The sequence below is a fragment of the Scyliorhinus torazame genome, chromosome 10, assembly GCF_047496885.1.
Source record: "Scyliorhinus torazame isolate Kashiwa2021f chromosome 10, sScyTor2.1, whole genome shotgun sequence".
NCBI classification, from domain to species: domain Eukaryota; kingdom Metazoa; phylum Chordata; class Chondrichthyes; order Carcharhiniformes; family Scyliorhinidae; genus Scyliorhinus; species Scyliorhinus torazame.
This window is the reverse complement of record NC_092716.1, coordinates 66,876,863-66,901,726: the sequence shown is the minus strand read 5'-3', so window position 1 is coordinate 66,901,726 and position 24,864 is coordinate 66,876,863. Positions and strand designations below refer to the sequence as shown.

General features: G+C 41.8%; 1 protein-coding gene across 1 annotated transcript in view; it reads right to left on the bottom strand.

The window, feature by feature from the left end:
* Window positions 1-220: 220 nt before the first annotated feature.
* The window catches only part of tent4b (terminal nucleotidyltransferase 4B), a 96,542-nt gene continuing 71,898 nt past the window's right edge, over window positions 221-24,864 (bottom strand). Inside the window, exons 6-12 of the mRNA XM_072518225.1 lie at window positions 24,044-24,172; window positions 20,132-20,345; window positions 14,827-14,953; window positions 14,627-14,730; window positions 11,206-11,396; window positions 7,067-7,234; window positions 221-3,545 (exon numbers count right to left, since the gene is read on the bottom strand). Coding sequence (XP_072374326.1) covers window positions 3,366-3,545; window positions 7,067-7,234; window positions 11,206-11,396; window positions 14,627-14,730; window positions 14,827-14,953; window positions 20,132-20,345; window positions 24,044-24,172 — 1,113 coding nt within the window. The 3' untranslated portion in view covers window positions 221-3,365. The remainder of the gene's footprint in view (window positions 3,546-7,066; window positions 7,235-11,205; window positions 11,397-14,626; window positions 14,731-14,826; window positions 14,954-20,131; window positions 20,346-24,043; window positions 24,173-24,864) is intronic.

The following is a 24,864-nucleotide window of genomic DNA, read 5'->3' as shown; positions in this document are numbered from 1 at the left end:
GAAGAAATCTGGGAGGGGGGTTGGTGGAAACAAGAGTACCGCTGTCAACCAGCTGAACAGTGCAAGTCACCAGAAGAGGAAAGGAAACTTAAAACAACTGTTTAAAGAAAAATGCCATGTGATGTGCAGAGTTAGCAGTTATAGAGACACTTCCATAAATAAAACAAACCGCAAATTCAGGAAATACACAGCCAATTGATCAACATCTACAAATGGAAAAGATGGTTCAACGCTTTTGTTTCGAACTTTAATTAGCCAGTCTGATGAAGGGTTTACATTAGCAACATCAACTCATCTTTTCTCTTTATAGAATGAGATTTTCTATGTATTCCCTGCATTTTCTGCAGAAGCAGTACAGTTCATATTACAAAAATGTTGTACATCCTATATTACAGCACATAAGTTAGGTTCGCTTTGCCATAATCACAAATTTTATCAGGGACGCAAACCTTGTAAAACAAACAGTGTAAAATTTATATACTTGCAAGATGAAGTGGCCAAGCAAACCGAATACAAGATACAGACAAGTAACCACAAATTGCCCAAGTAGTGAGAACAGGTCAACTGTTCTTGAGTCATTGATGTTTTAAAGTTGGCAAGTTTTCTACTTTGTAGGACTATAAAAAAGTTTAAGGCAAACTATATAAACCTGCTTGATTTTTCATTTTCAAAAGTATGCATACGTTGCTTCAAGGATGTGGTGCTGTCTCAGAAATGGAGGTTAATTTATTACTTAACAAATTTAATGTAACTCACAAAACTTCCAAAATGCTGGAAAAGATGCCCAATGGAATCAATAGCATTTTTCAATGACTGCTCCATCTATCATGGCAATTCACCATAGTTGTTACTGTTATTTGGTATGCAGCTATTTTAAGCTCCCTTTTATACGTCAGGTTACAAATTGTGAACATACAAACTGCTGCAGAATGCTCAAAATGTCAAGCATTTTATCAAAAATTGTGAAAAACTATTTCCTATGACAAAAATTATTTTATCTGCAGCTGAAGCAAAATTTCCATCCATTCCTAAATGATTTTCTTGTTTATCATCTATTATACAGTACTGATAAAAATAAATTAGCAGCATATACCGAAGCAAGATAACTTATTAATTTCCTACACGTAGTAACCAAGGCTAAAAATGGTCATTCTTCAATGCAATATTAGTAAAATAAAGGTGAACTTGGAATATCAACTTGGCATGGCCTCCACCTGAGTAATAAGATCTACTAAATTCAAGTTATTGGATAGTAGTTTTCTTGTACTGCTGATGTATATTTGCTAACACAAAAGTCTATAGCATTTTAAATCTAAAGATATTTGCTGCAGCTTTGAGATCAATACCTACAACTAATAGTCTTAGTTAAGATTTTGTTTTCATCTCTGGTAGTGATTCAACGTGGGGATATTTACAGTACAGGTTCTGCACCATTTGGTGTCTTCACAGGAAATCTGAAGCAACTGTAAGTGTAAATGGTAAGTTTATGTGGAAGCATCAAGCTCTATTTTCAGTATCTTCACTTTTAGCTGCATACTTTGCCACAGTAGGACACCCACCAGTTTGGCCATTTAGACACTTGTAACGTGCTGCTAATGAAGCCGATTGAGAGAGTCACTTGTTTGTGATTGAGACAAGTTGTAAAGTTTGATGTAAATAAAATCTCATTGCTGAAGGACAATACTTAGAGGCATCTTGACAGGGGCTTAATGATCAAGGACCTCTGAAGGGATCCTGTCTCATCCCAAACGTAATGTTTAAAAGAGTGTTGTTATCCTACATATGGATTAAAATGCCTGTATAACTGAGCAATATCGGTAGTTTTCACTGTAGCTTTACCAATCAAATGTCCATTTTCTGTACTTTTAAAAAATCTTGTGGAAACCAATTGCAAAGTTTTTGAAGAAATAACTCAAACAAAAAAAAACAAAAAAAGAGAACATTTGATTTTTCCTCACCACTCCAATTGGCTTTATTCAGTCCATGTCTTTCCAGGTACAGTCCCCATCATCACCACAGGAAGCTTGATGTTTCTGGTATTTGATTTTAAAGCACCAAATCCATCCACAGTTAAAAAGAAAATTGTACTGTGAGCCTTTCTCGTAGTGTTTCAGTTTACAAGTTGTGTAAACACAGATATCACTAGTCAACATTTACTGGGTCTTAGTTGGATGAATGATATTTGGTCATGATTTTACGTATGAAGAATTCCAGTCAGAATTATACCAGGATTGAAGGGCTCAACAGATATGCATGCATAAAATTTCAAGGAACAAAATAAGTAACTAGCAGTGTAGAATGATAGGAAATTACTGCCTAAAGAAATTAAGTGTGATACCACTTGTTCTTAGACTTCAACTTAAAATTTGTACTTTCGCAACATAGAAAAGCCAGAAATTGGGACCAACACATACTTTTGCTGCCAGATCTATAAGGATGTATTGAGAAGGAAATTTTGTGATCACTCCATTTGGTAAAATACAATATGAATATTTACTATTACACCTGAGACAAGGAAATATTAAAACTTCCTTCAAAATATTTGATAGGAACAATTCTGTTCATACAGCATCTTTAACAGTTGTACAAATTTCTACATGCTGCATACAGAATTAAACAGTATTAAAAATGTAGGGTTTCACTTTTCCAGATGCCATGTGCTACTTAAAGCCTTTAACTTCAACAGCTGCTGGAGCAATATCTTCTATTTCAAAAACCAATAAATGAATCTGGAAGTTGCTACATGGATAAGTATTAGTAGAGCACTTTTAAGCTTACCATATAGCCTTCTTTCCATTATATAAGCAGTGTCAGATAACATCCTTGGGATCAATTAAATTAACGCAGAAAATTTCAATTTTAAATGTAAATTGACATGTAAAAACCGTTAACAGAAAACACAAAGGTTACCAATGCAAATACCGTACTGATACAATCTTCTGTATATACACAATAAAAATGTCAGTATATGCAAAAATAATTTTAAAATCGTGCACCCATACATTTTGCTGTAACATTTAAAATTTCCCTTGCAAAGGAAGCAATGGAAATTTTGCTTTTCAATAATTTTATGATCCTCTAACACACATTTCCTATCAACTTCCATTACATCTTAAACCCGGGGAGGGGTATTTTTGTGCATCGATTCCATCTTCAAGTCTGCTCCACTGCAGCTTATGGCCCATCTAAAAAGGGAAGCAATGTTTGTGACAACCACTGTAACCCATGATCATTTTATGGCAATCTGGAAAAAAATCAAAATCCATACTCCTGGGAAAGTCTGAGAAGATCCCATCTAGCGCTACCAGTCTTCCGTAGCTCATGGGATCACTGCAGGAATTTTCTTTAACCAAGTCAAAAACAGACTACCGACACAAGTCTGCTGAGGCAGCATCTCCTTTGTGCTTTCGCTTTTTGCTAGGACAGTGCTGTTGATGTGGTTTGTTGCCTGGATTCTGTTTGCTTGATACAATTCCAACATGGCTGGAGTTCTCTTGTCCTTGGAAGTCTTTGATCGATGAACGAAATAGTCTTGCTGCACCATGCTAGAATAAAACAATATCTTAAAGTCAACAAAATATTATCCCTTTAAAATAAAATAACATGCATCAGTGAAAGCATGGTTCATGAGACTCAAATTGTATTGTTTAGCTCATCTTGAAAATAATTCTATACATCATGCTAAACAATTAAGTATATTTTGCCAGTACTACAGTGATTACAATTCAGAATTGTTTCACTGGCTGTGAGGTTCTTTGGACATGTCAAGTTTATGAAAGGTGTGAGATAAAAGCAAGTTCTTTCTGATTAGTCTGTTATTTTTGTTTACAGGTACACATTTTTACACTCATCTGCCTCTTCCTGATATCAATCCTCTTAGGACTAGAGTTACTTTCCAGTTATTTCAGATCCATTGAGAGAAAATACTGAAAAAAAATTCTTCCAAGAAAAACACAAATTTCCTTTTATATGTGGCACGGTAACACAGTGGTTAGCACTGTTGCCTCAGCACCAGGGACCCGAGTTCAATTCCGATCTTGGGTGACTGTGTGGATGGAGTTTGTACACACTCCGTCTGCGTGGGTTTCCTCTGGGTGATCTGGTTTCCTCCCAGTCCAAAGATGTGCAGGTTAGATGGATTGGCCATGCTAAATTGCTCCTTAGTGTCCAAAGATTAGACATGAAAGTCAAAGTTCCCAAACTCACCTCCATTGCTTCATTATACAAACTTACTCCCCTGTCCCCAACATCCTCATATCTGACACCTGATGAGAGAAATTTTTGAATGAGCCTCTAAAATTATGGTTATCTGCTACCTCAACCTCCTCTATTCCTGTCTTCTATGATCGCTCCCAACTCTTTAAAATCAGACCATTAATACCTGACTCTAATGTTCCTTTTACTGGCCTCCACATCCTTGCATCTACATCTCTGCCCATATCTTCCACTTTACAACACTGATCTACTGAAAGTTGCCCTATTTCCTTTATTAGTGGAACGCCACTTTGATTTTATACTCTGGGGATTCCCTCCAGACATCCTTGAGCTTTCTGTACCTATACCCTACATTAAAGTTCTCCTTCAAAATTTTCAACAGTACTTTCAGTCATTTTCCCAGTCCTCGGTCTAATCCTACAAGTTTTCCTCCAAATTGAGACGGGCCTCTTTATGTTCTACTATGGAAAAGATACTACCCCAGAATGTCTTGGGAGACCTGCACCATTATAATGGCATATCTGCATAGAGGAGTCCCTTGAACGTTGCAACATTAAAAGGAAATTGTGATCTAATATGTAGAGAATGCTTTCCTTCAGAAAACAAAGAGGTAAGCAATTTATGTTTAAGTCTTCATTTCAGCACCCACTATATACTGTAGGGAACTGATTCCATATTAACTAGAATTTGAACTGCTGGTGCCTATTTCTTGTCTGAAAAATAGGCACAGGGCATTTTTTTAAATCCAGAAGCTGTGCAGGCAGGGGTCCTAGCTAAAAGTTCTTAAAAGCTCCCCGGAAAACTCCGCTGTGCGAGAATCATGAGTTTGAGCTGGGGGGGGGAATGGATAGTGTATACAGGACGTGAAGGGACGTGGTGCTGGTCAAGGTGAGGGATCTGTATTTGGAGGAAGGGTTCGCCAGTCTGGAGGAGCTACGGGAGAGGATAGAGTTGCCGAGGGGGAGTGAGTTCAGGTATCTTCAGGTTAGGGACTTTGCGCGAAAGGTCTGGCGGGGGTTCCCTAGCTTGCCGGGATACACCCTGCTGGAGCGACTGCTGCTCCCGGATGTGGAAGGGGAGGGAAGAATTGGGAATATATACAAGTGGCTGGGAGAGCAGGGAGGCGAGTGAGTGGTGAAGATCAAGGAGAAATGGGAAGTGGAGTTGGGAGGGGAGATCAATTGGGGAGCATGGACTGAGGCACTGTGTAGGGTAAAGGGGACCTCCTCATTTGCAAGGATGAGCCTGATACAGTTTAACTTGGTGCACAGGGTGCATATGACAGGGGGTAGCAGATGAGTGTGAGGGGTGTGGGCGGGGGCCAGCGAATCACCTGCGCATGTTTTAGGGTTGCGAAAAATTGGGAAGATTCTGGGCAGGAGTGTTCACAGTCTTAGCCAGGATAATGGAAGAGGAGGTGGACCCGGACCCTTTGGTGGCGATATTTGGGGTCTCAGAGAAGCCGGAGGTCATGGAGAAGAGAAAGGCCGATGTCTTGGCCTTCGCCTCTCTGATTGCACGGCGGAGAATTTTGCTGGAGTGACGGTCGGCATCGCCACCGGAGGTAGTGGCTTGGTTGGGTGACCTGTACGACTTCCTGCGATTAGAGAAGATAAAGTATGAGTTAAGGGGCTCTTCAGGGGGGGTTTGAGGAAAGGTGGGGGATGTTTGTGTCCGTGTTTGAGGGGCTGTTCGTCGTGGGGGAGGGTGAAAGAGGAAAAATCTGTACAGACTGTATAGTTCATTGTTGGGAAGCATGTTTCCCAGGGGGTTTGTTCGCTGTAACTTGTTTTGATACACGTTTGTAATAAAATACATTTTTTTAAAAAGCTCCCCGAAAGGGCCAAAGAAATGGTGCGGGGGCATATAAATCTTGGTAACAATAAAAAACACATTCAACCATCCGTTTCACATGGAATAGCCTTTCACTTTCTGACTCCACCATAAATAATAATTTGGAAAAACTGTCAAGAGGTCCATAAGCTTGAGTCTTGATTGCCAACTAAAGCTTTCTTCCATAAAACCAACAGTGAAATAAACTTTTAACTGCCTAATTCCTGGAGTTGAAAGTCTTGAATAGATGTAAAAACACAAAGATCAGAATATACTAGTTGGGCAAAATGCCATGTTTCCCTGTTTCCACACTTCTATATATTTCGACTTTTGAAATGTCCATTGACTTTAGCAGTTATAAATTAAAATGCAGATTTTTTTTTACATTCATGTACACCTCAATATTTATGTAGGAAAAATAATATTTTTGAAATACAGGGAAAATCTGATCCGGATGGAAATTTGTCACTTCAGATCTTTCCATTCATCACAACTAATTTCAATGACGCAAGAAACCACCAACACTTCAGAATGCCACTCATTATAATGGGTGCCTTGATTTCAAACTGCCCGGGGTGACCTGGAGTTACCTGACCTCAGGAAAATATGCAAGTGACAAGATACTAAGTAAATCAGTGTAAGCAGCTAAGAAGTAACTAATGTGACAACTCCTAAAGGGAGGAACGACATGGACAATGTTAGAAATGTCAAGGGACACAAATGCCAATGGTCAATTTGCTGTGTATGAAGGATAACAGAAAGAGCATCTATGTCTAGCACTATTTCATGAAATACGATTGTAAGTACATTTTACAGAAACCATTTTCTGACTTTTGGAGGTGGCAAAGAATGGGAGTTAAGAAGAGGGGAAGTGAGCAAATAGATTCTTGTCATGAAGCAAGTTTCTTCAAACACTGCCTAAAGGATGAATTGGCTCAGAATGAGTCCTTACAAGTGGAATCGACATGGAAGTCAAATCTCACACCACATAGAGATCATAAAATGAATAATTCCAAACCTGAGCTTTAGTATTGTTACTTGTTGAAGTGTTTGATGTACTATGCTGCGTGTTCAAACTTGGCAGTGGAGATGATTCTGCTGCTGACTCTTGTGGCACTGATTTATTAGTATTGGACTGGTGACTGCCAGATTGTTTGGAGGTTTTGCAAGGTGTTCCATCAGAATCCTAGATGTAAAAACATGAATTACATTTAGAATTATGCACAAACACCACAAACAAAAGCATTCCCAACTTATAACACCGCTCATCTATACAATCCTGGGACTTGCATTCTGTGGAAATGTTGACATCTCTTTTTTGAGATTTTATAGATCGCACAAGCCAGAATAAAAACAACTTGCTTTCAAAACCTTAATCTGAAATTTACTGCGAAACAATATTTATAACCAATATTTTTAGCTCATTTAAAGGATGTGAGCGTTGCTAATAAAAGGACAGCATTTACAGCCAATCCCCACTGTCCTTGAGGAACAGGGAGTGAGCTGCCTCTTTGAACCACTGTACATCTTACGGTGAAGGTACTCCCACAGTGCTATTAGGGAGTTCCAGCAATGACAAAGAAATGGTGATATATCACCAAGTCAGAATAGTGTGAGACTTGGAGAAGAATTTGGTGTCCCCGTGCACCTGTTGCTTCTGTCCTCCGGGTGAAGAATTAGTAGATTTGGAAGGTGTTAGCAAAGAAGCCTTAGCGAGTTGCGACAGTGCATCTGATGGTAGACAATGAAGTCACGGTGCACCAGTGGCAGATGTGGAGCCAATCGAATGAGCTTTGTCTTGGATGGTGTCCAGCTTCTTAAATATTCTTGAATTCCATCCCACTCGATTTGTGCTTTGCAGATGGTGAAATGCTTTGGAGAGTCAGGAGATGAGTCACTTACCACAGAATACCCAGCCTCTGACCTGCACTTGTAATCACAGTATTATGTGGCTGGTCCAACAAGTCTCTGGTCAATGGTAAACTCCTGGGATGCTGATGGATCTGACTATGATAATACCATTGAATGTCAGAGTGCGGTGGTTCGACTCTCTTGTTGGATATAATCACCCAACACTTGGATCTCAACATGAATATTACTTGCATTGATCAGTCCAAGCCTTAATGTTGTTCAGGTTCAAATGCAAGCAGGCACAAACTGCTTAATTACTCAGAGTTATGATTAAAAACGACAATGTGCAATTAGCAGTGAACATTCCCACTTCTGACCTTACAATGGAGGGAAGGTAATTGATGAAACAGCAGGAAATGGCTCGGCCTAGGACATAACCTTCAGGAACCCTAACCGAAATGTCTTGGGGTTGAGATGATTGGTCTCCAACAGCACAGCGATTTCTTTATGCTTGTCTATGACTAGCCAGTGGAGATTTTTTCCCCCTAATTCCAAATGATTTCAACTTTTCTAAGATTCCTTGATGCAAGACTCAGTCAAATGCTGCTTTGATATCATGGACAATCACTGTCACCTCACCTCTAGGATTTAGCCTTTTTGTTTGGATCAAGGCTGTAATAAGGATTAGAGCTGAGTGATGTGCCAGAATTCAAATCGAGGCTATGGCAAGGTCTGCAAGTGTGGTTTGCTAACACTGTCAACACCCCCCTTCCATCACTTGAAGATGGAGAATAGGACATGTTGGATTTGTTCTGATTTTTGTGGACAGTGCATGCTAGCCTGTTTTCCATTTTATCAGGTAGATTCATTGCATAGTTGTACTCGAATAGTTTAGCTAGATATGCCCTTAACTCCGTGATGCACATGTCTTCAGCACTGCAGCTAGGATGTTGTTTTCCAACTATTTCATGGTGTCCCATGGATTGAATCAAGTCAGTAGAAGACTGAGTTTTGTGACAGTGACACCTAATTAGTAGGCCAAGATGCATCACTCACTCAACTCTTCTGCCTGAAAGTGACTGCGAGCACTTCAGCTTTGTCTTCTGTATTCACTTCTTTGGCTCCACCATCATTTGAGGATGGGGATGCTCATGGAGCTTCTTCTTCCGATTAGTTATCGTCCACCACTATTCGCAACTGGATATGACAGGACTACAGAACTTCAATCTGATCTGAACTATTAGGTGTAAGATCACTTAACTGTCTATAGCATCTCTTTTTCGCCTTTTAGTATGCATGTAGTTCCATGTTGTATCTTCAGGTTGGCACTTAATTTTTTGTATACAACTGACTCTGTTCCCAACATGTCCCAGTACATCCCTCAATGAACCAAGGTTAGTTCCCTAGATTGATGGTAAAGGGAAAGATTTTTGTGACTCATTCATAGGATGTGGATGTTATTAGCTCGGCCAGTATTTATTGTCCATCCCATATTGCCCTCGAGAAGGTGGTGGTGAGCTGCCTTCTTGAACCACTGCAGTCCATATCTGGGATATATCAGGCCACGAGGCTAGAGATTTGGGTAGAAGATCCCTGAAAGTTGCCACCCAGGTTGATAGGGTTGTGAAGAAGGCCTATGGAGTGTTGGCCTTTATTGGTAGAGGGATTGAGTTCCGGAGTCGGGAGGTCATGTTGCAGCTGTACAGAACTCTGGTACGGCCGCATTTGGAGTATTGCGTACAGTTCTGGTCACCGCATTATAGGAAGGACGTGGAGGCTTTGGAGCGGGTGCAGAGGAGATTTACCAGGATGTTGCCTGGTATGGAGGGAAAATCTTATGAGGAAAGGCTGATGGACTTGAGGTTGTTTTCGTTGGAGAGAAGAAGGTTAAGAGGAGACTTAATAGAGGCATACAAAATGATCAGGGGGTTGGATAGGGTGGACAGTGAGAGCCTTCTCCCGCGGATGGATATGGCTGGCACGAGGGGACATAACTTTAAACTGAGGGGTAATAGATATAGGACAGAGGTCAGAGGTAGGTTCTTTACGCAAAGAGTAGTGAGGCCGTGGAATGCCCTACCTGCTACAGTAGTGAACTCGCCAACATTGAGGGCATTTAAAAGTTTATTGGATAAACATATGGATAATAATGGCATAGTGTAGGTTAGATGGCTTTTGTTTCGGTGCAACATCGTGGGCCGAAGGGCCTGTACTGCGCTGTATTGTTCTATGTTCTATGTTCTAAGACTCCGTTTTTAAAAAAAAATTAAAATTTAGAGTACCCAATTCATTTTTTTTTCCAATTAAGGGGCAATTTGCTCACCTACCCTGCACATCTTTGGATTTTGGGGGTGAGACCCACGCAGACCCGGGATCGAACCCGGGTCCTCAGCGCCCGACTGCTAATTAATGCTAACGACTGCACCACCATGCTGCCAGTAGAAAACTCAGGGTTGAACTGCTATATTGGTTCTGAACCAATTCCATTTAGCACACGTGGCAAATATGATGGAGGTGGTGAAGACTAGATTTTGTCTCCATAAGGGCTGTGCAGTGGTCACTCTGAACAATACATGGGCAAATGCATCTCTGTCAATTGGATTGGTGACAATGAGGCCAAAAATGTAAGTGTTGATTCTCATATCACTATGTCATTCAGGTCTCAGCTAGTTCAATCAGCGGTGGTACTTTAAAAAAAATTTTCACGGAAAGTGGGCATCACTGTCAAGACCAGTATTTGTTTCTCGTCCCCAATTGCCCATCAATCAAGCAGTTTGCTACGCTATTTCAGAAGGCATTTAAGAGTCACCACACTGTTGTGGGTTTGGAGTCACGTCAGCCAGACCAGGTAAGGACAGCAGGTTCCTTACAAGGCATTAGTGAACCAGATGGGTTTTTACAAGAATCATCAATGGTTTCATGGTCACCTTACTGAGACTAACGGTTAATTCCAGATTTATTAATTGAATTTAAATTCCACCAGCTGCCATGGTGGGATTTGAACCCGTGAGCATTAGGTTGGCCCTCTGGACTACTAACACAATAACTTTACCACTACGCCATCATCGCCCCCTCCAAAGTGCAGGAATGATCAAGTGTCGAGAGAAATCCACGTGGGCCCATTACTTGTACATTTTCTACTGTTTTTTACATATTAACAATAAACTTTATTTCCTTCTTACTTACAATCCTACTTGTCCTGCAAGCTACATTTGAAAAGAAATATTTACATTTTTAACAGAGGAGTAGAATATGTATTCCCCCAAAAGGATATCTAAACATACAATCAACAGTTTGGTTACTTACAACATCACTTGAACTGGATAAAGTAGAAGATGCAGAGGACAATGGACCAGACGATGAGTTAGAAGAATGTTTGCTAAGGCATGTTTCAGAGGTCCTACTTCCGGGCTGGCCGATGACTACCCACTCCTCTGAAATATTGTTGTTACATTTATCCAGCTGTGATGGGCCAACTAGCAAAGTTACAGCATTCCCTGAGGAAGGAGGAAGAAAAAGTTTACTCATTGCAGAAACTTACTTTCTCTTAATGACCATTTCTTCAACAGTCATTTTAGATTAATATTCAATGCATAATGTAGCAGCAAAGTTCACATCTTATTAGCATCCATGAAATCACTATTCAGTGTCGTCTGAGCTTACGCAGATTTTGCGTGAGATGGAATTCTGCCAATGGCCATGAATATTTGATACTTCTCTAGTCTGGTAACATTGTTAATATCATAAGTGACTTCTGGTGACAGGGATGGGTTGCGTAGTCGCACATCAGGTGGCTCACCAGCTGAAAAAGCAGGCAGCCACGAGGGAAATAGCCCAGGTGAAGGAGAGGCTAGCAGCCAAACCACAAAAGGTCAACAAAATGTTCGAGGCCTTCTACCTCCGAGTCCCCCAATGGACTCAGGGATGAAACAGTTCCTCGATGGACTGGATACACCGGTCGTGAGGGATGATAGTGGAGGGGGCTGGAAGCACCACTAGGACTGGAAGAGGTCATGGAGAGCATCAACTCCATGCAGGCAGGGAAGGCACCAGGACCCAACGGGTTCCCGGCGGACATTAACAAAACAATTTACGACAGGACTGGCCCTGTACCTGCACGAGATGTCCATTGACTCACTAGGAGGGGGCCCCTGACTCCAACACTAACACAGGCCACCATACCACTGATACCCAAAAGGACAAAGATCCAGCGGAATGTGGGTCATACAGACCCATTTCGCTGCTCAATGTAGACGCAAAAGAACTCTCAAAAGTCCTGGCCAAGAGACTGGAGAACTGGGTACCAGAGGTGGCTGCAGAGGACCAGACGAGCTTTGTTAAGAGTAGGCAGCTAACTACAAACATCAGACGACTGCCGAACGCGATATTGACCCCATCCACAGGGAGAACACCAGAGGTGATCATGTCCCCGAACACAGAAAAGGTCTTCGGCAGAGTCGAATAGAAATACCTCATTGAGCTACTACAGCGGTTTGAGTCAGGGACAGGGTTCACCTCATGGATGAAACTCCTGTATAAAACCCCAAGGTGAGCGCACTTGACCAGAACCTGAATGAGCACGTTCTTCCTGAGGTGTTGGACAACTATGAACGGTGCCAGAGAGACCCAGCCAACCATGCCCACATGGTCTGGGCCTGCCCCAGACTGGTTCGGTATTGGACTGCCTTCTTCGAGGCAATGCCCAAGGTTGTGGGGATGAGAGTGGAGCCTTCCCAAGAGTGGCAGCCTTTGGGGTATCGGACCAGCCAGAAACTATTCATGGGGAAGGGGGCCATCGCCCTTGCCTTTGCTTCCCTAATTGCCCGCTGGAGAATCCTGCTCGACTGGCGATCAGCAGCACCACCCAAAGCTGCAGACTGGCTGGCAGATGTTGGATTTTCGCCACCTGGAGAAGATCAAAGTCGCTATCCGAGGGTCAGAGGATGGGTTCCACAAAGCGTGCAGGCCAATCACCAACTTGTTCCAGGACCTGTTTGAGGCCAACAGCCAATATAGCGAGGGGAGGGACGCACAGGAGCCAATAAGACTGCAGGGAACAGACAGGGTGGGGGGGGGGGGTTGCCCAGGGAGAGAGAGGAGGTGGAGGTGGAGGCTGAAAATGGCCGATACAGACAACAGGGGGCCTAGAGCAAGGCCACAAGAAACGGAAGCCCAGAGAAATGCCAAAAATAGAGCAGGTGGTGGTGAGGGGGGCCAAGGCCAATTGACAAAAGTGGGGGAGGGGAGAGCACCGTACACATGTTAATAAAAAATAACTGCCCATTGTATAATAAGTGACCCAGGAAAGAACCCTGAAGCAACAAAAGGAGGAAACGGGGGAGGGGAGAGGGTGGATCGATAGAGGGAAATGATTTGTATAATGTAACTGACACATATACCCTTGCTGAATGTTCAGTATATAAAATGTAAAAACTTCACTAAAAATTTTTTTTAAAAATGTTATTATAGTTGAAAAGTGGGCACTGGCAGATTACATGAAGAACGTTGGCATTAACAGGATGATATCTTAATGCTAATTATGAGGAATAAATTCAGAAATTTGAGCTCTTCAGCCTGGAATGGAGGTATTTTTTCTTTTATTTTGTTCTTGGGATATGGGCGTTGCTGGCTGGGCCAGTATTTCTTGTCCATCCCTAATTGCCCTGAGTGGCTTGCTAGGCTATTTCAGCAAGTGTGGGGAGGGCGTAGTTAAGAGTCAACCGGAAGGACATTAGTGAATGAAATGGGTTTTTACTACAATCTGCAATGGTTTCATGATCATTAAGACTTTTAATTCCAGATTTTTATTGAATTAAATTTTCACCATCTGCTATGCTGGGATTCGAACCCGTGACCCCCCGAGCATCTGAAACATGGAACTATGCAAGCTAGTTATGGAAATATAAGCGGTATTTCTGGAACATTAAATTAAGCAGGGAGAGTAGGACAACAGATGTCAGGTTCTTCACAGACCTGTGCTTAATAGTAGTTTGTGGCTCCTAAAAATAGGAGGTAAAATAATCTTTTAAATATGAAATGAATGAATGAATGAATGAAAATGAAATGAAAATCGCTTATTGTCACAAGTAGGCTTCAAATGAAGTTACTGTGAAAAGCCCCTAGTCGCCACATTCCGGCGCCTGTTCGGGGAGGCTGTTACGGGAATCGAACTGTGCTGCTGGCCTGCCGTGGTCTGCTTTCAAAGCCAGCGATTTAGCCCTGTGCTAAACAGCCCCTGCAAATATACCATATCCCTGTACAAAAAGTACCCTACCCAATATTAAAATGAGAGATTTTCCATTGTGTTAAGGAACCCACTACCCTAGCACAAATATATTCTTTAGGAACAGATAATAGGTCGTAACTTCTTCCAAGTGGCAACCAGTATTGGATTGCCACTCCATGCCCATCTTCCCTGACCTCTTTCAGATTGGGTGAGATTCACGGTGCAGGGCAATTGCCTAGAGGAAATATGCACTTCTGGCCTCGCGGCAATTGTCGTGCAAATGCTTACCTGTGACATTCTGGGAGGGATTTCCCTATGCATCTTTGGGGAACCAATCCAATGCTGGGGTGCCAAAAGTTGCGACTCCATATATAGCCAATTCAAAATCAGACCAAATTCTTCAGGTAAAACTAATAGCACTCCAATTTCTCAATATATAACACCATGTATATTAGTAATGAATGCAAAATGTCAAATTTCTTTCAGTCAAAACACACCTACCATTAAATGCAGAATCCCGACTGCTTGAAGGTCCCCAACGCCCTTGTATCCAGGTCCTGTAGTCAGCAACTTCCTGAGTTACTCTGATTATTCGACCCAATATACTGTTCAAATATATAGAATGTTGAATAGCTAAGCTCTAGCAAAATGAGTTATATGTCATACAACTGATATTAAATTGCTATAAAATTTCCTCTTACCTTTCACATTCTCTGTTTGGATAATACTTTGCAATTGGAGACACAGCATGACTTAGAACAACATAGGCATAATCAAAGGCTTGCTTTACCTGCATGGCACCATATGAACTCCTACCAACATCATTTCCTTTAGAAAAATAAAAAAAATAATCACTTAACACAATGCACGTTGTCTGGAATTATGGAAAATGAAACAATCAAAAATGTTATCAAATCAAAATGTATTTGCTGTGCTGTTAATATGATTCTGTTATTTCAGGATGAAATGGGCGGCGACACATGCTCAGTTAAAAGCTGAAATCTGGAAGCTGCTGTCCGTAATATCCTGTTCTTCCACAGGCTGCATTTCTCGTCATTGTACAAGTCTCTTTAATAGTGTGAACCCAGGTTAATTATTCACTAGTAACTATTCACTAGTTATGCTAAAGGTGCATCAAATGTTTAGTTAGACCACACATGGTATACTCTGCAATTTTGGTTGCAACATTTTTTAAAGGCTATATATAGGGGCACTGGACAGGGTGCAGAAAAGATTAATTAACACAGATGAAATCAGAGATGCATGGGACTATATCAGGAAAGGTCTCTTTTCTCTTCTAAAAGAGTGTTGGCCAGAAAGAGGTTTTTAAAATCATCAAAGGTATTGATTAAGAGTGGATACAGAGGAAGTGTTTCCTCTTGCTGGGCAGAGCATAACTAGAGGCCATCAATAGGACATGGTCACCAAGAAATCCATTAAAAAAATTAAGAAACTTCTTCACCCAAAGAGTGGTAAGAATTCACTACCATAGGGAGTGGTTGAAACAAATTGTATAGAATCATTTAAGGGAAATCTAGACAAGCATACTATGGCAGAGATTTAGATGAGATAAACAAAAAGAACTAGAGGTGTCAAGAGCACTTTTGGTTTTTTTTTTTACAGTGGGTTATGACGATCTGGAATGCACTGCCTGAAAGGATAGTGAAAGTTGATTCAATAGTAACTTGACAATAAAATTGTATAAATACTTGAGGGGAACATATTGGTAGAGGCATGGGGACGGAAACTAATTGGAAAGCTGTTTTGAAGAGCTGGCACAGGTGCAAAGATCTGAAAAGCTTCCTTCTGTGCATTCAATGGCAAACAAAATGAGCATTTTGATCATTCATCCAATTAGTCTCCTGCACTGGCCAGGTCATTTTAGCACTTTCTAATTGGTTTATTTAGAAAAAAAACTCAGACTGTATAACCTAAACAAAATATTTTTTCAAACTTGTGTAATACAAGGTAATCTATCTGTCCGATAGCAGAAAGAATCTAATATAATCTTTAATGCACTGATTGCCCTATATTACCATATTCCAAAATGTTATCTTGACACTACTTCTTTGTACCTAATGTATCCAAATTTTTTCAAACCGAACTTCAAAATCTTTCACTTACTTTCCTATTCTATTTACATTCTGTTGTGTAGTTGTGGTGGAATGAGAAATTTCATTAAAAATGCATTTGTATTGATTTAAATTTACATTATATGTTCCAGTTAATTGACAAGTCAAACTTGGGAGATTGGTATGTGATCAGATCAATCTTTGATGCATTTTTGTAAGAAACTGATAAGAAATATAGGGTGGAATTCTCCCATTTTGAGACCAAGTCGGTGGTGGATGGCTCCACAGTGCCTGTCCTGCCAACAAACAAGCAGGATCCCGCTTGGAAGTGCATTAATTATGCGAGGCGGGTTCCCCTCCTACTACTGTTGGGCCAGCAACGACATCATCCACCCACACTCAGCTGACAAGATTGATGGTCCTGGCACCATATGCAAGTATCAGTCCAGGACACTTGCATCACTCTCTCCAGCCCACTCGTCTTCACCAGACCTTCTAACATGTACAGAACCCAGGGGAAAAAGGCTAGCAGCCTCAAGGCTGCAGAAGCACCAGCTTTCAGCACCAGGGCCCTTGAGACCCTTATTTGGAGAGTGCAAGCCCTCTAAGCATGTCCTCTAGCCCAGGGATGGCTCAAAGAAACAAACCAACCTCTCCTCTCCAGCATGGGAGGTGGTTACCCGGGAGGTCACTGCAGCTGCCACCCACCTGCGAAGCACGATCCAGTGCAGGAGTGGATGAATGATCTTATACACTCAGTCAGGATAGCTCCCTCCACTATTAAATTCCCAACATGACATCATGTACTCAAAACGGCTACTCTTCACAGACCTCACTCGTCCATTAGCAAGGGACAGATATCAACATGCTCTCAACAAGATTTTCACAACACCACCATCCCATCTGTCTTGTTGCTCCACCTCCAATCAATGTCCCTTCTGGATATGGCACACCACTGGGTATGGCTAAAGTAGGGTGCTCTTTCCAAGGGCCGGTGCAGACTCAATAGGCCGAATGGCCGCCTGCTGCACTAAGTTCTACGATCGCACACAGGGTACATGCATTTCACCCAACCTCTGCTCCATCACATCTCTTTCTTTTTTTCTTCATACTTGGGCACAAGCATGAGCAAGCCCAGACTGGGCAAACGGCGGCAGAGATAATCGGCCTCGTCGAGTTCGATGAAGTTGCTGCAGTGCTCACCATCGATGACGGGAAGCACTCCTCTGGCGATGCAATGCTTGGCTCTCGCAAGAACCTAGTACGGATCTCAGCTAAATCACTTCACCCAATCCTGCAATTCAAAGGGGTGCAGTATACTCTTTGAGTTAGCTTCAGCTCATCCACTAAAATAGTTCTTTTGACTTTTACAGATAACAGCAGACTGCAGCCAGCTAACCAGCCCAGTTCGGAGCCCCCAAACCACGTCAGAGGATGAGAGGGCTCCAGACGAATAGTCACGGCGCTCACCCGCACCCTCGGTGGGGCATAGTTCAAGGTTAGACTCAGGATCACTTTGAGAACACATCACAGACACATCTCCACAGCAGTCAGAGGCAGGGACAGCCCAGGCCTCCAGCAGGGCTGCTAGAAACATGTTGACAGCTGACTGGTGGAGGTGCAACAGGAGGCAGCAGAATATTAAGCAGATCTTCGACAGTCACTCGTTGGAGTAGAGCCTACGATGGAGTCCCTCCATGTTGTCTACGGTCATAGTTCTAACAGGCCTCGAGGCCACCACAGGAAGGTTGGCAAGCACTATGGAAACCTTGGTCACGCAGGTCCGACCGGATTTGCGCTCGGCCATGCACTCCATGGCCACACGCTGCCATCAGGAGGCCACTTGGGGACTAGGCACATTGAACTCCCTCTCCAGGTGCCCCATATCTTCCAGGAGTCATGCTGGGGTTCCGTGGCACCCACAGGGAGGATGACCATCAGCCAGACCCCCCGGGGCCTCCCCGCAGGATATCCAAGAATGAGTAGCCGCTCAGAGGACCCTCTGCCTGTGTCTGCGTCAACTCCAGCAGAGCAAGCCACCAAGAGTGATTCTGACCCAGAGTCCCCCTCTCCAAGGTTCGAGCTTCCCTCCCCAGCTAGGAAAGCGAAAAAGTTTTGATGTCACCCAAGGATCACGGGTGTTCGAGCACACTGAATAAATTGAACTTTTTGAAAACCATTCCATGGGGATGTGAATGTAATGGTTAGATGAAAGCATTTTTGTTTAGATCTCTGTAATCCACTTATTTTGAAGTTCAACATTTCTCAGTCAGCGTGACCGTTTAAGATTAATGTTGACCTGTGATGTTAACCTCAGTGTTACTTGGTACCATACCCTTGTGTTGTCAGGGAGGTGTGTCTCATTGTTTATTCGGAATGCATAATGGGTGAGTTCTCAATCATTAGTCCACAAGGATAGCAATGGCTGAGAGGGCGAATCAGGTAGGTGACTCTCTGCGCATCTGGGTTTCTAATTGATAGCGTCCCAAACCATGACATGTACTTTAGGATGAGAGCTCTATGTTGGTACGCACTTCTTTGTGGCTGAGGAACTGAACAGGTTTTTTGGGTCGGTCTTCACAGTGGAAGACACAAATAACATGCCAGTGACTGATGGAAATGAGGCTATGACAGGTGAGGACCTTGAGATGATTGTTATCACTAAGGAGGTAGCGATGGGCAAGCTAATGGGGCTAAAGGTAGACAAGTCTCCAGGCCCTGATGGAATGCATCCCAGAGTGCTAAAAGAGATGTCTAGGGAAATTGCAAATGCACTAGTGATAATTTATCAAAATTCCTCATCTCCTCTAAAGGACCAATATTTACCTTAGCCACTCTTTTTTGTTTTATATATTTGTAGAAACTTTTACTATCTGTTTTTATATTCTGAGCAAGTTTACTCTCATAATCTATCTTACTCTTCTTTATAGCTTTTTTAGTAGCTTTCTGTTGCCCCCTAAAGATTTCCCAGCTCTCTAGTCTCCCACTAATCTTTGCCACTTTGTATGCTTTTTCCTTCAATTTGATACTATCCCTTATTTCCTTAGATATCCACGGTCGATTTTCCCTCTTTCTACCGTCTTTCCTTTTTGTTGGTATAAACCTTTGCTGAGCACTGTGAAAAATCACTTGGAAGGTTCTCCACTGTTCCTCAACTGTTTCACCATAAAGTCTTTGCTCCCAGTCTACCTTAGCTCTTCTCTCATCCCATTGTAATCTCCTTTGTTTAAGCACAAAACACTAGTGTTTGATTTTATCTTCTCACGCTCTATCTGTATTTTAAGTGATCCTGTAGCCCCGTTGCCTCCAGTGGAGTATGTTTTGTATTGTTCCAAATGGGTTAATTAGCACAAATGTCCAAGGCACAATTTATGTAAACTCATAATTAAACACATGAATAAAATTCTCAATTATACGATAGTTTGAGATACTATAGTTTTTTACCAAGTGTTGCAATACCCTTATTTAACACATTACTGCGCATCATGCATAATATCAAATGAAAACATTTTTGCAGCTAAATAATTGTCAAAATTCACAAACTGCTTTCACAAGTATCTAATAAAAACACAGATGTTTTGCTAATCATATCAATTACGTTTACTACTTGGAGAGCACAGCTAATGTCAGAGGTAATACAAAAAGTAACACTTTTCGGAAACATTGAAGTGCATAAACATATTCAAAACATGGAAATAATTTCATGGCTTTTACTTCAACAACTTTCAGAAGTGTGACAACACCCCGGAGAGAACACTACTTGATAATCACTTCCATGTATCAGTAACTTTCAGCATGAAATGGAAGAATGTACAAGTCTGTCATTGCAAAATAGATGTGCCTTATTTCTAACTATGCATTTTCCACATGATCTAACAATCTTAAGGATCACACGGTGGTTTGAGTTCTATTTAAATGTACTATACTGTGTTACCTTGCTGCAGTGGATCCTCGATATACAGCATTGATGGCCTGTATCCGTCAGGCATAAGTTTTTGCAACTCATCCTTAGCAACATATGAGCCCCCATCACTTATCCGAATACCAGTCTTAAGGTAATTAAAATGCCTTCCATACAATTCAAAGAATTCAATGAGAAGCACTCCAAGATTAGCATCACTGCTGCAGACATCTTCTCGAGGATGTAACTACAAGTAAAGCAACATTATGGATTAAGATAGATACTTGGATTTTGTGAATTACACTATTCTTTCCGTAACAATAACCACAAAGATGCCTTCAAGTAAGATGGATAGAACAGCTGGGCTATGGACTTATCCATAAATCTTGTGACTGGGTGCATCAACTGAACAGAAAGGTTTGTAGTGGGGTTTTAATTTTTTCATTCTTCAGAATGTATCTAATGGAAAGGCATCACTGGTGAGAAAGGAGACACTTTCCTGACAGCAGATATGGAACTCAACTGCAACCGCTGGCCAGCAGTAAATCACTGGATATAGTCGCACTAAAAAAAAAACTTTTTCATAAGACACATGACACTACACAGCCAACATTTTATAACCTATTTTATGGGTATCTTAAGAGTTTCCTGGCTGAAGGCAGATCATTGGCGATTATTCATCAAACCACAGTACAGTGGCACAATAGCAAGCACTGCTGCTTCACAGCACCAGGAACCTGGGTTTGATTCCAGCCTTGGAATTTGCACAGTCTCCCTCTGGGTGCTCCGGTTTCCTCCCACAGTCAAAAGATGTGCAGGATAGGTGGATTGGCCGTGCTAAATTGCCCCATTAGTGTCCAGGAAGTGCAGGTTTGGATGGGGGAGTGGACCTAGGTAGAGTGCTCTTTCGGAGGGGTGATGCAGTCTCGATGGGCCAAATGGCCTCCTTCCGCACTGGGGGGATTCTATGATTCAGAGCAGAGTGCAATGAGTTTTACTGTAGGAAGGGCAAGAAAGCAGATTTATGGGAAGAAATAATTCTATTGAGGTAATATTTTGCTTAGATGATGTTGGAAGGGGAGAGAAAAAAAAACAAGGTTACAATTTCCTCGAATCTATTTGGCTCAGTTTTCTGCAACAATATGCTTTAGACCCAACAAATTATAGAAATGAGAAAGAAGCATTAATCAATAATCTGGCATAATGGAATATTTTCAGAAAGTAGGAGGGAATATGAATCCAAGTGATATCATGAAGGACAACATGAAGATGGTGTACTTGTTAAATGACTGCTCAATTTGTTTTCACAGTACAGAGAGACATCAAAATACCAGTGACAAAGGTGAACCTAAAATTAAGAGGAGGAACTGATTGGATTTAAAATCAAGTGCAAGAAATGGTAAAGTGACTTAAGACAGACATATCTCCAGGATTTGATGGTTTTTATTCTAGGGCATTAAAACAAAAAGCTAGGGAAATTGTAGGTGAATTCAGCATAATTGCCCAAATCTCTCTAAATTTTAAAGCATGCCTTTGAAGTGAAAATGGCAAACATTGGTCCATTGGTTAGAGCAGGAGATAACCAGAAACCATACAACAAAAGTACAGATTAGTCAAGTTAATATCAGCGTGGGTACTGGATTCAGCCAGCAGGGACCACCTTACAAAATATGAACTAACCAAAGAAAGCCACCAAGGATTTTGATGGGTAGATTACGTCTCCGAGTAACCAAGTTGATTTTAAGTTGATTTTTTTTTTTAAGATAGGAAAATGTCAGTATGAATTTCTACAAGGAATTTAAAATTCTGCAGAGAAATTACAGTTAAGAGCAAAAATGAGAATGCACAGAATTAGTGACTTTGAGGCATGGGTTTGTAATTGGTTGGGTGGCAGGAGACACAGGGGTGAGAGAAATGGTTCATTCTCTGATCGGCAGGATGTGAAAAGAGAGTTGCCCCAGGGATTTGTATCAGCCACTTAGCTATTCACTATATGTTAATAGCTTTGATGCAGAGATGGAGTTGTATATTAAAGTCAGAGTCGTACTACCCTATTCACCTGCTCTGCTGCCTTCAGCGATCTGTGAACAAGTACCCCAAGATCCATCTGTTCTCCTGAGCTTCCTAGTGTCCTGCCATTCATTACATACTCCCTTGTCCTGTTTCCTCTTAAGTGCATTAGCTCACACTTCTCAAGGTTAAATACCATCTGCCACTGCTGAGAGAGAGAGAGAGAGAGAGAGCAAGAGACCCAGCACTGATCCCTGCGGTACGCCACTGGACATGGGCCTCCAGTTTCTCAAACAGCCCTCTATCATCACCCTTTGTGTGCTATTACTAAGCCAGTTTCGGATCCATCTCGACAAGTTTCTTTGAATTCTATGCACTTCAACCTTCTCAATCAGTATCCATGTGGGACCTTGTCAAAGGCTTTGCTAAAATCCATACAAACTACATCAACTGCACTTCTTTCATCCACATACTCGGTCACTTTATCAAAAAATTCTATCAAATTTGTTCGGCATGACCTCCCTCTGACAAAGACATGCTGACTATCCCTAATCAATCCATGCCTTTCCAAGTGAAAATTAACTCTCCTTCAGAATTTTCTCAAACACTTTCCCACTACCGATATGAGACTCACCGGTCTGTAATTCCCTGGTTTATTCAGTATTGCATATGACTTTGTCAGGAGACACAATAGGTGCATAAAAAAATGCAACAGACAGTTAAAAAACATTAAGCTAACAAAACTGTGGCAGATAGGAGTGCAACGTAGCCAAGTATGAGGTTATCTACTTATGGATCCCAAAAATAAAAACTGCAATATTTTGTTAATGACAAAAGATTAACTCCAAACAGTGCCCCTTTCCCACAGGTTGTCCCCTGAAGGTGCTCCTGCCCCCAGGCCTCTCCAATCAAGGCTCCATCACCCTTTTCCCCAACCCCTCCCCAGGCCTCACCTCCCTCCCTACAGTGAGGCCACTTGCTCTTGCCTAATCTTGGCCTCTGGGACTTAGAATCTGAGGATTGCTTGTCGACCCAGTCTTGGCCACTACTGTCACTGGCATACAGGGACCACAGAGTTGCCAGCCAATGATTTTGGCTAACAGCTCTCTGAAGCAGGACTTTCATCTATGTGAGGGTCATCCTCGGTGCATTAAATGGTTGTGAGGTTGCTGTAATTGCCAAGAATGCATTCCTCGCTGACTTTCCCAGCCCACCATCCAAAATATCCTGCACAGGTTTCCGATATGAGAAAAGGTTGCATAAACCTGGGTTGTATTCCTTTGAGTTTAGAAGGGGGTGATGTAATTAAGGTGTTCAAAATACTAAACGGTTTCAATTTAGAGATCTGCCCTAGGTTGGGGAAATATTAAAAAAGGAGGCAAAAATTGTAAAATTAGATAGGTCAATCAGAAAACAGTTTTCCAAAGGGTAATGGAAATCTTTAATTCGCTACCCAAGCGAATGGGTGCAGCGTCAAAGTTTTCAAGCTTGAGATCAAGCTTTTTATTAGGAAAGGGTCAACAGTAAGTAGAGTACAGTACAGCTTAAACATGGTCAGATGATTAAATGATTGAATAGCAGAAGATGGGCTGAGTGCTGTCACTCGTGTTTCAATATTCTTAGGAACATAGTGGGAACATGGACAAAAATCAGGCAAAAATCAATAGTGGCAATCTTTCTGATAAGTATTTCTCATTACGGAATAAACAACATGATATGGAAAGGACGAAATGTTCACTTTCGTGGCTGTTGTTGAAAGGACCGACAGAATTTTACAAGCTCGGGACAATTCATCATCCTCAAAAAGAGTAGAGGAGGAGAGCAATAAAAGTAGAAGAGGAAAAAAAAACAAGTGAGAAAAAACAGCAAGCCAGCAAAGAGATAATAAGCAAAGAAGAGCATGAAAGACAAGGAAAAAGGAAAAAAACTTTTCACCTGTAGGAAGCTAACAGCCATTAGGAATAGACTGTAGGAGCCAATCCCGCCTGTGAATACTTCATTTAGGTCCCTCTGCAACAGGAACTGTTTCAGCACTAGAACCAGGTACGGAAGCACTGGAAATTTCTGCAAAAAAGTAAAAGCTTGTTAGCTGTAAAGAGGAGATTGCCATCTTGTTAAAATAATGTTCATCCTTATATTGTACTTTAGGAAATCTGAAATAAAACAAACGAGGGAATAAGAAGAAAATGTTTACTAGTGCAGATATTAATAGCAACTTTGCAAATTTCTACTGTACAATTTTTAAATAGTTTTTCCATGGGATGTGTGCATTACTGGCAAATCCAGTATGTGTTGCTCTTCCCTAACTGCCCTTGGGAAGGTGGTGGTGAGCTGCCGACTTGAATCTTGCACTCCATCTGGTGTAGGTACACTCAATACTGTTAGGAAGGAAATTCTAGGTTTTGACTCCGCCATAATGAAGAAACAGCAGTATAATTCCAAGTCAAGAGGCCGTGTGGCTTTGAGGGGAACTTACAGGTGGTGGTCTACTCATGCGTCTGCTGCCCTTCAACTCTAGGTGGCAGAGGATTTGAAAGGTGCTGTCAAATGCGGCTTGCCAAATTGCTGTCGCGTATCCAGTAGATGGCATATACTGCCACTGTGTGGTGGTGGTGGCGGCGCAGGGAATGAATGTTTAGTGGTGAAGGGATGCCAATCAAGCAGGCTGCTTTGGCTTGTAGCGTTGAGCTTCAAATGTTGTTGGGAGTCACTTCCAGCCCACTTCCGACTTGTGCCTTGTAGACGTCGGACAGATT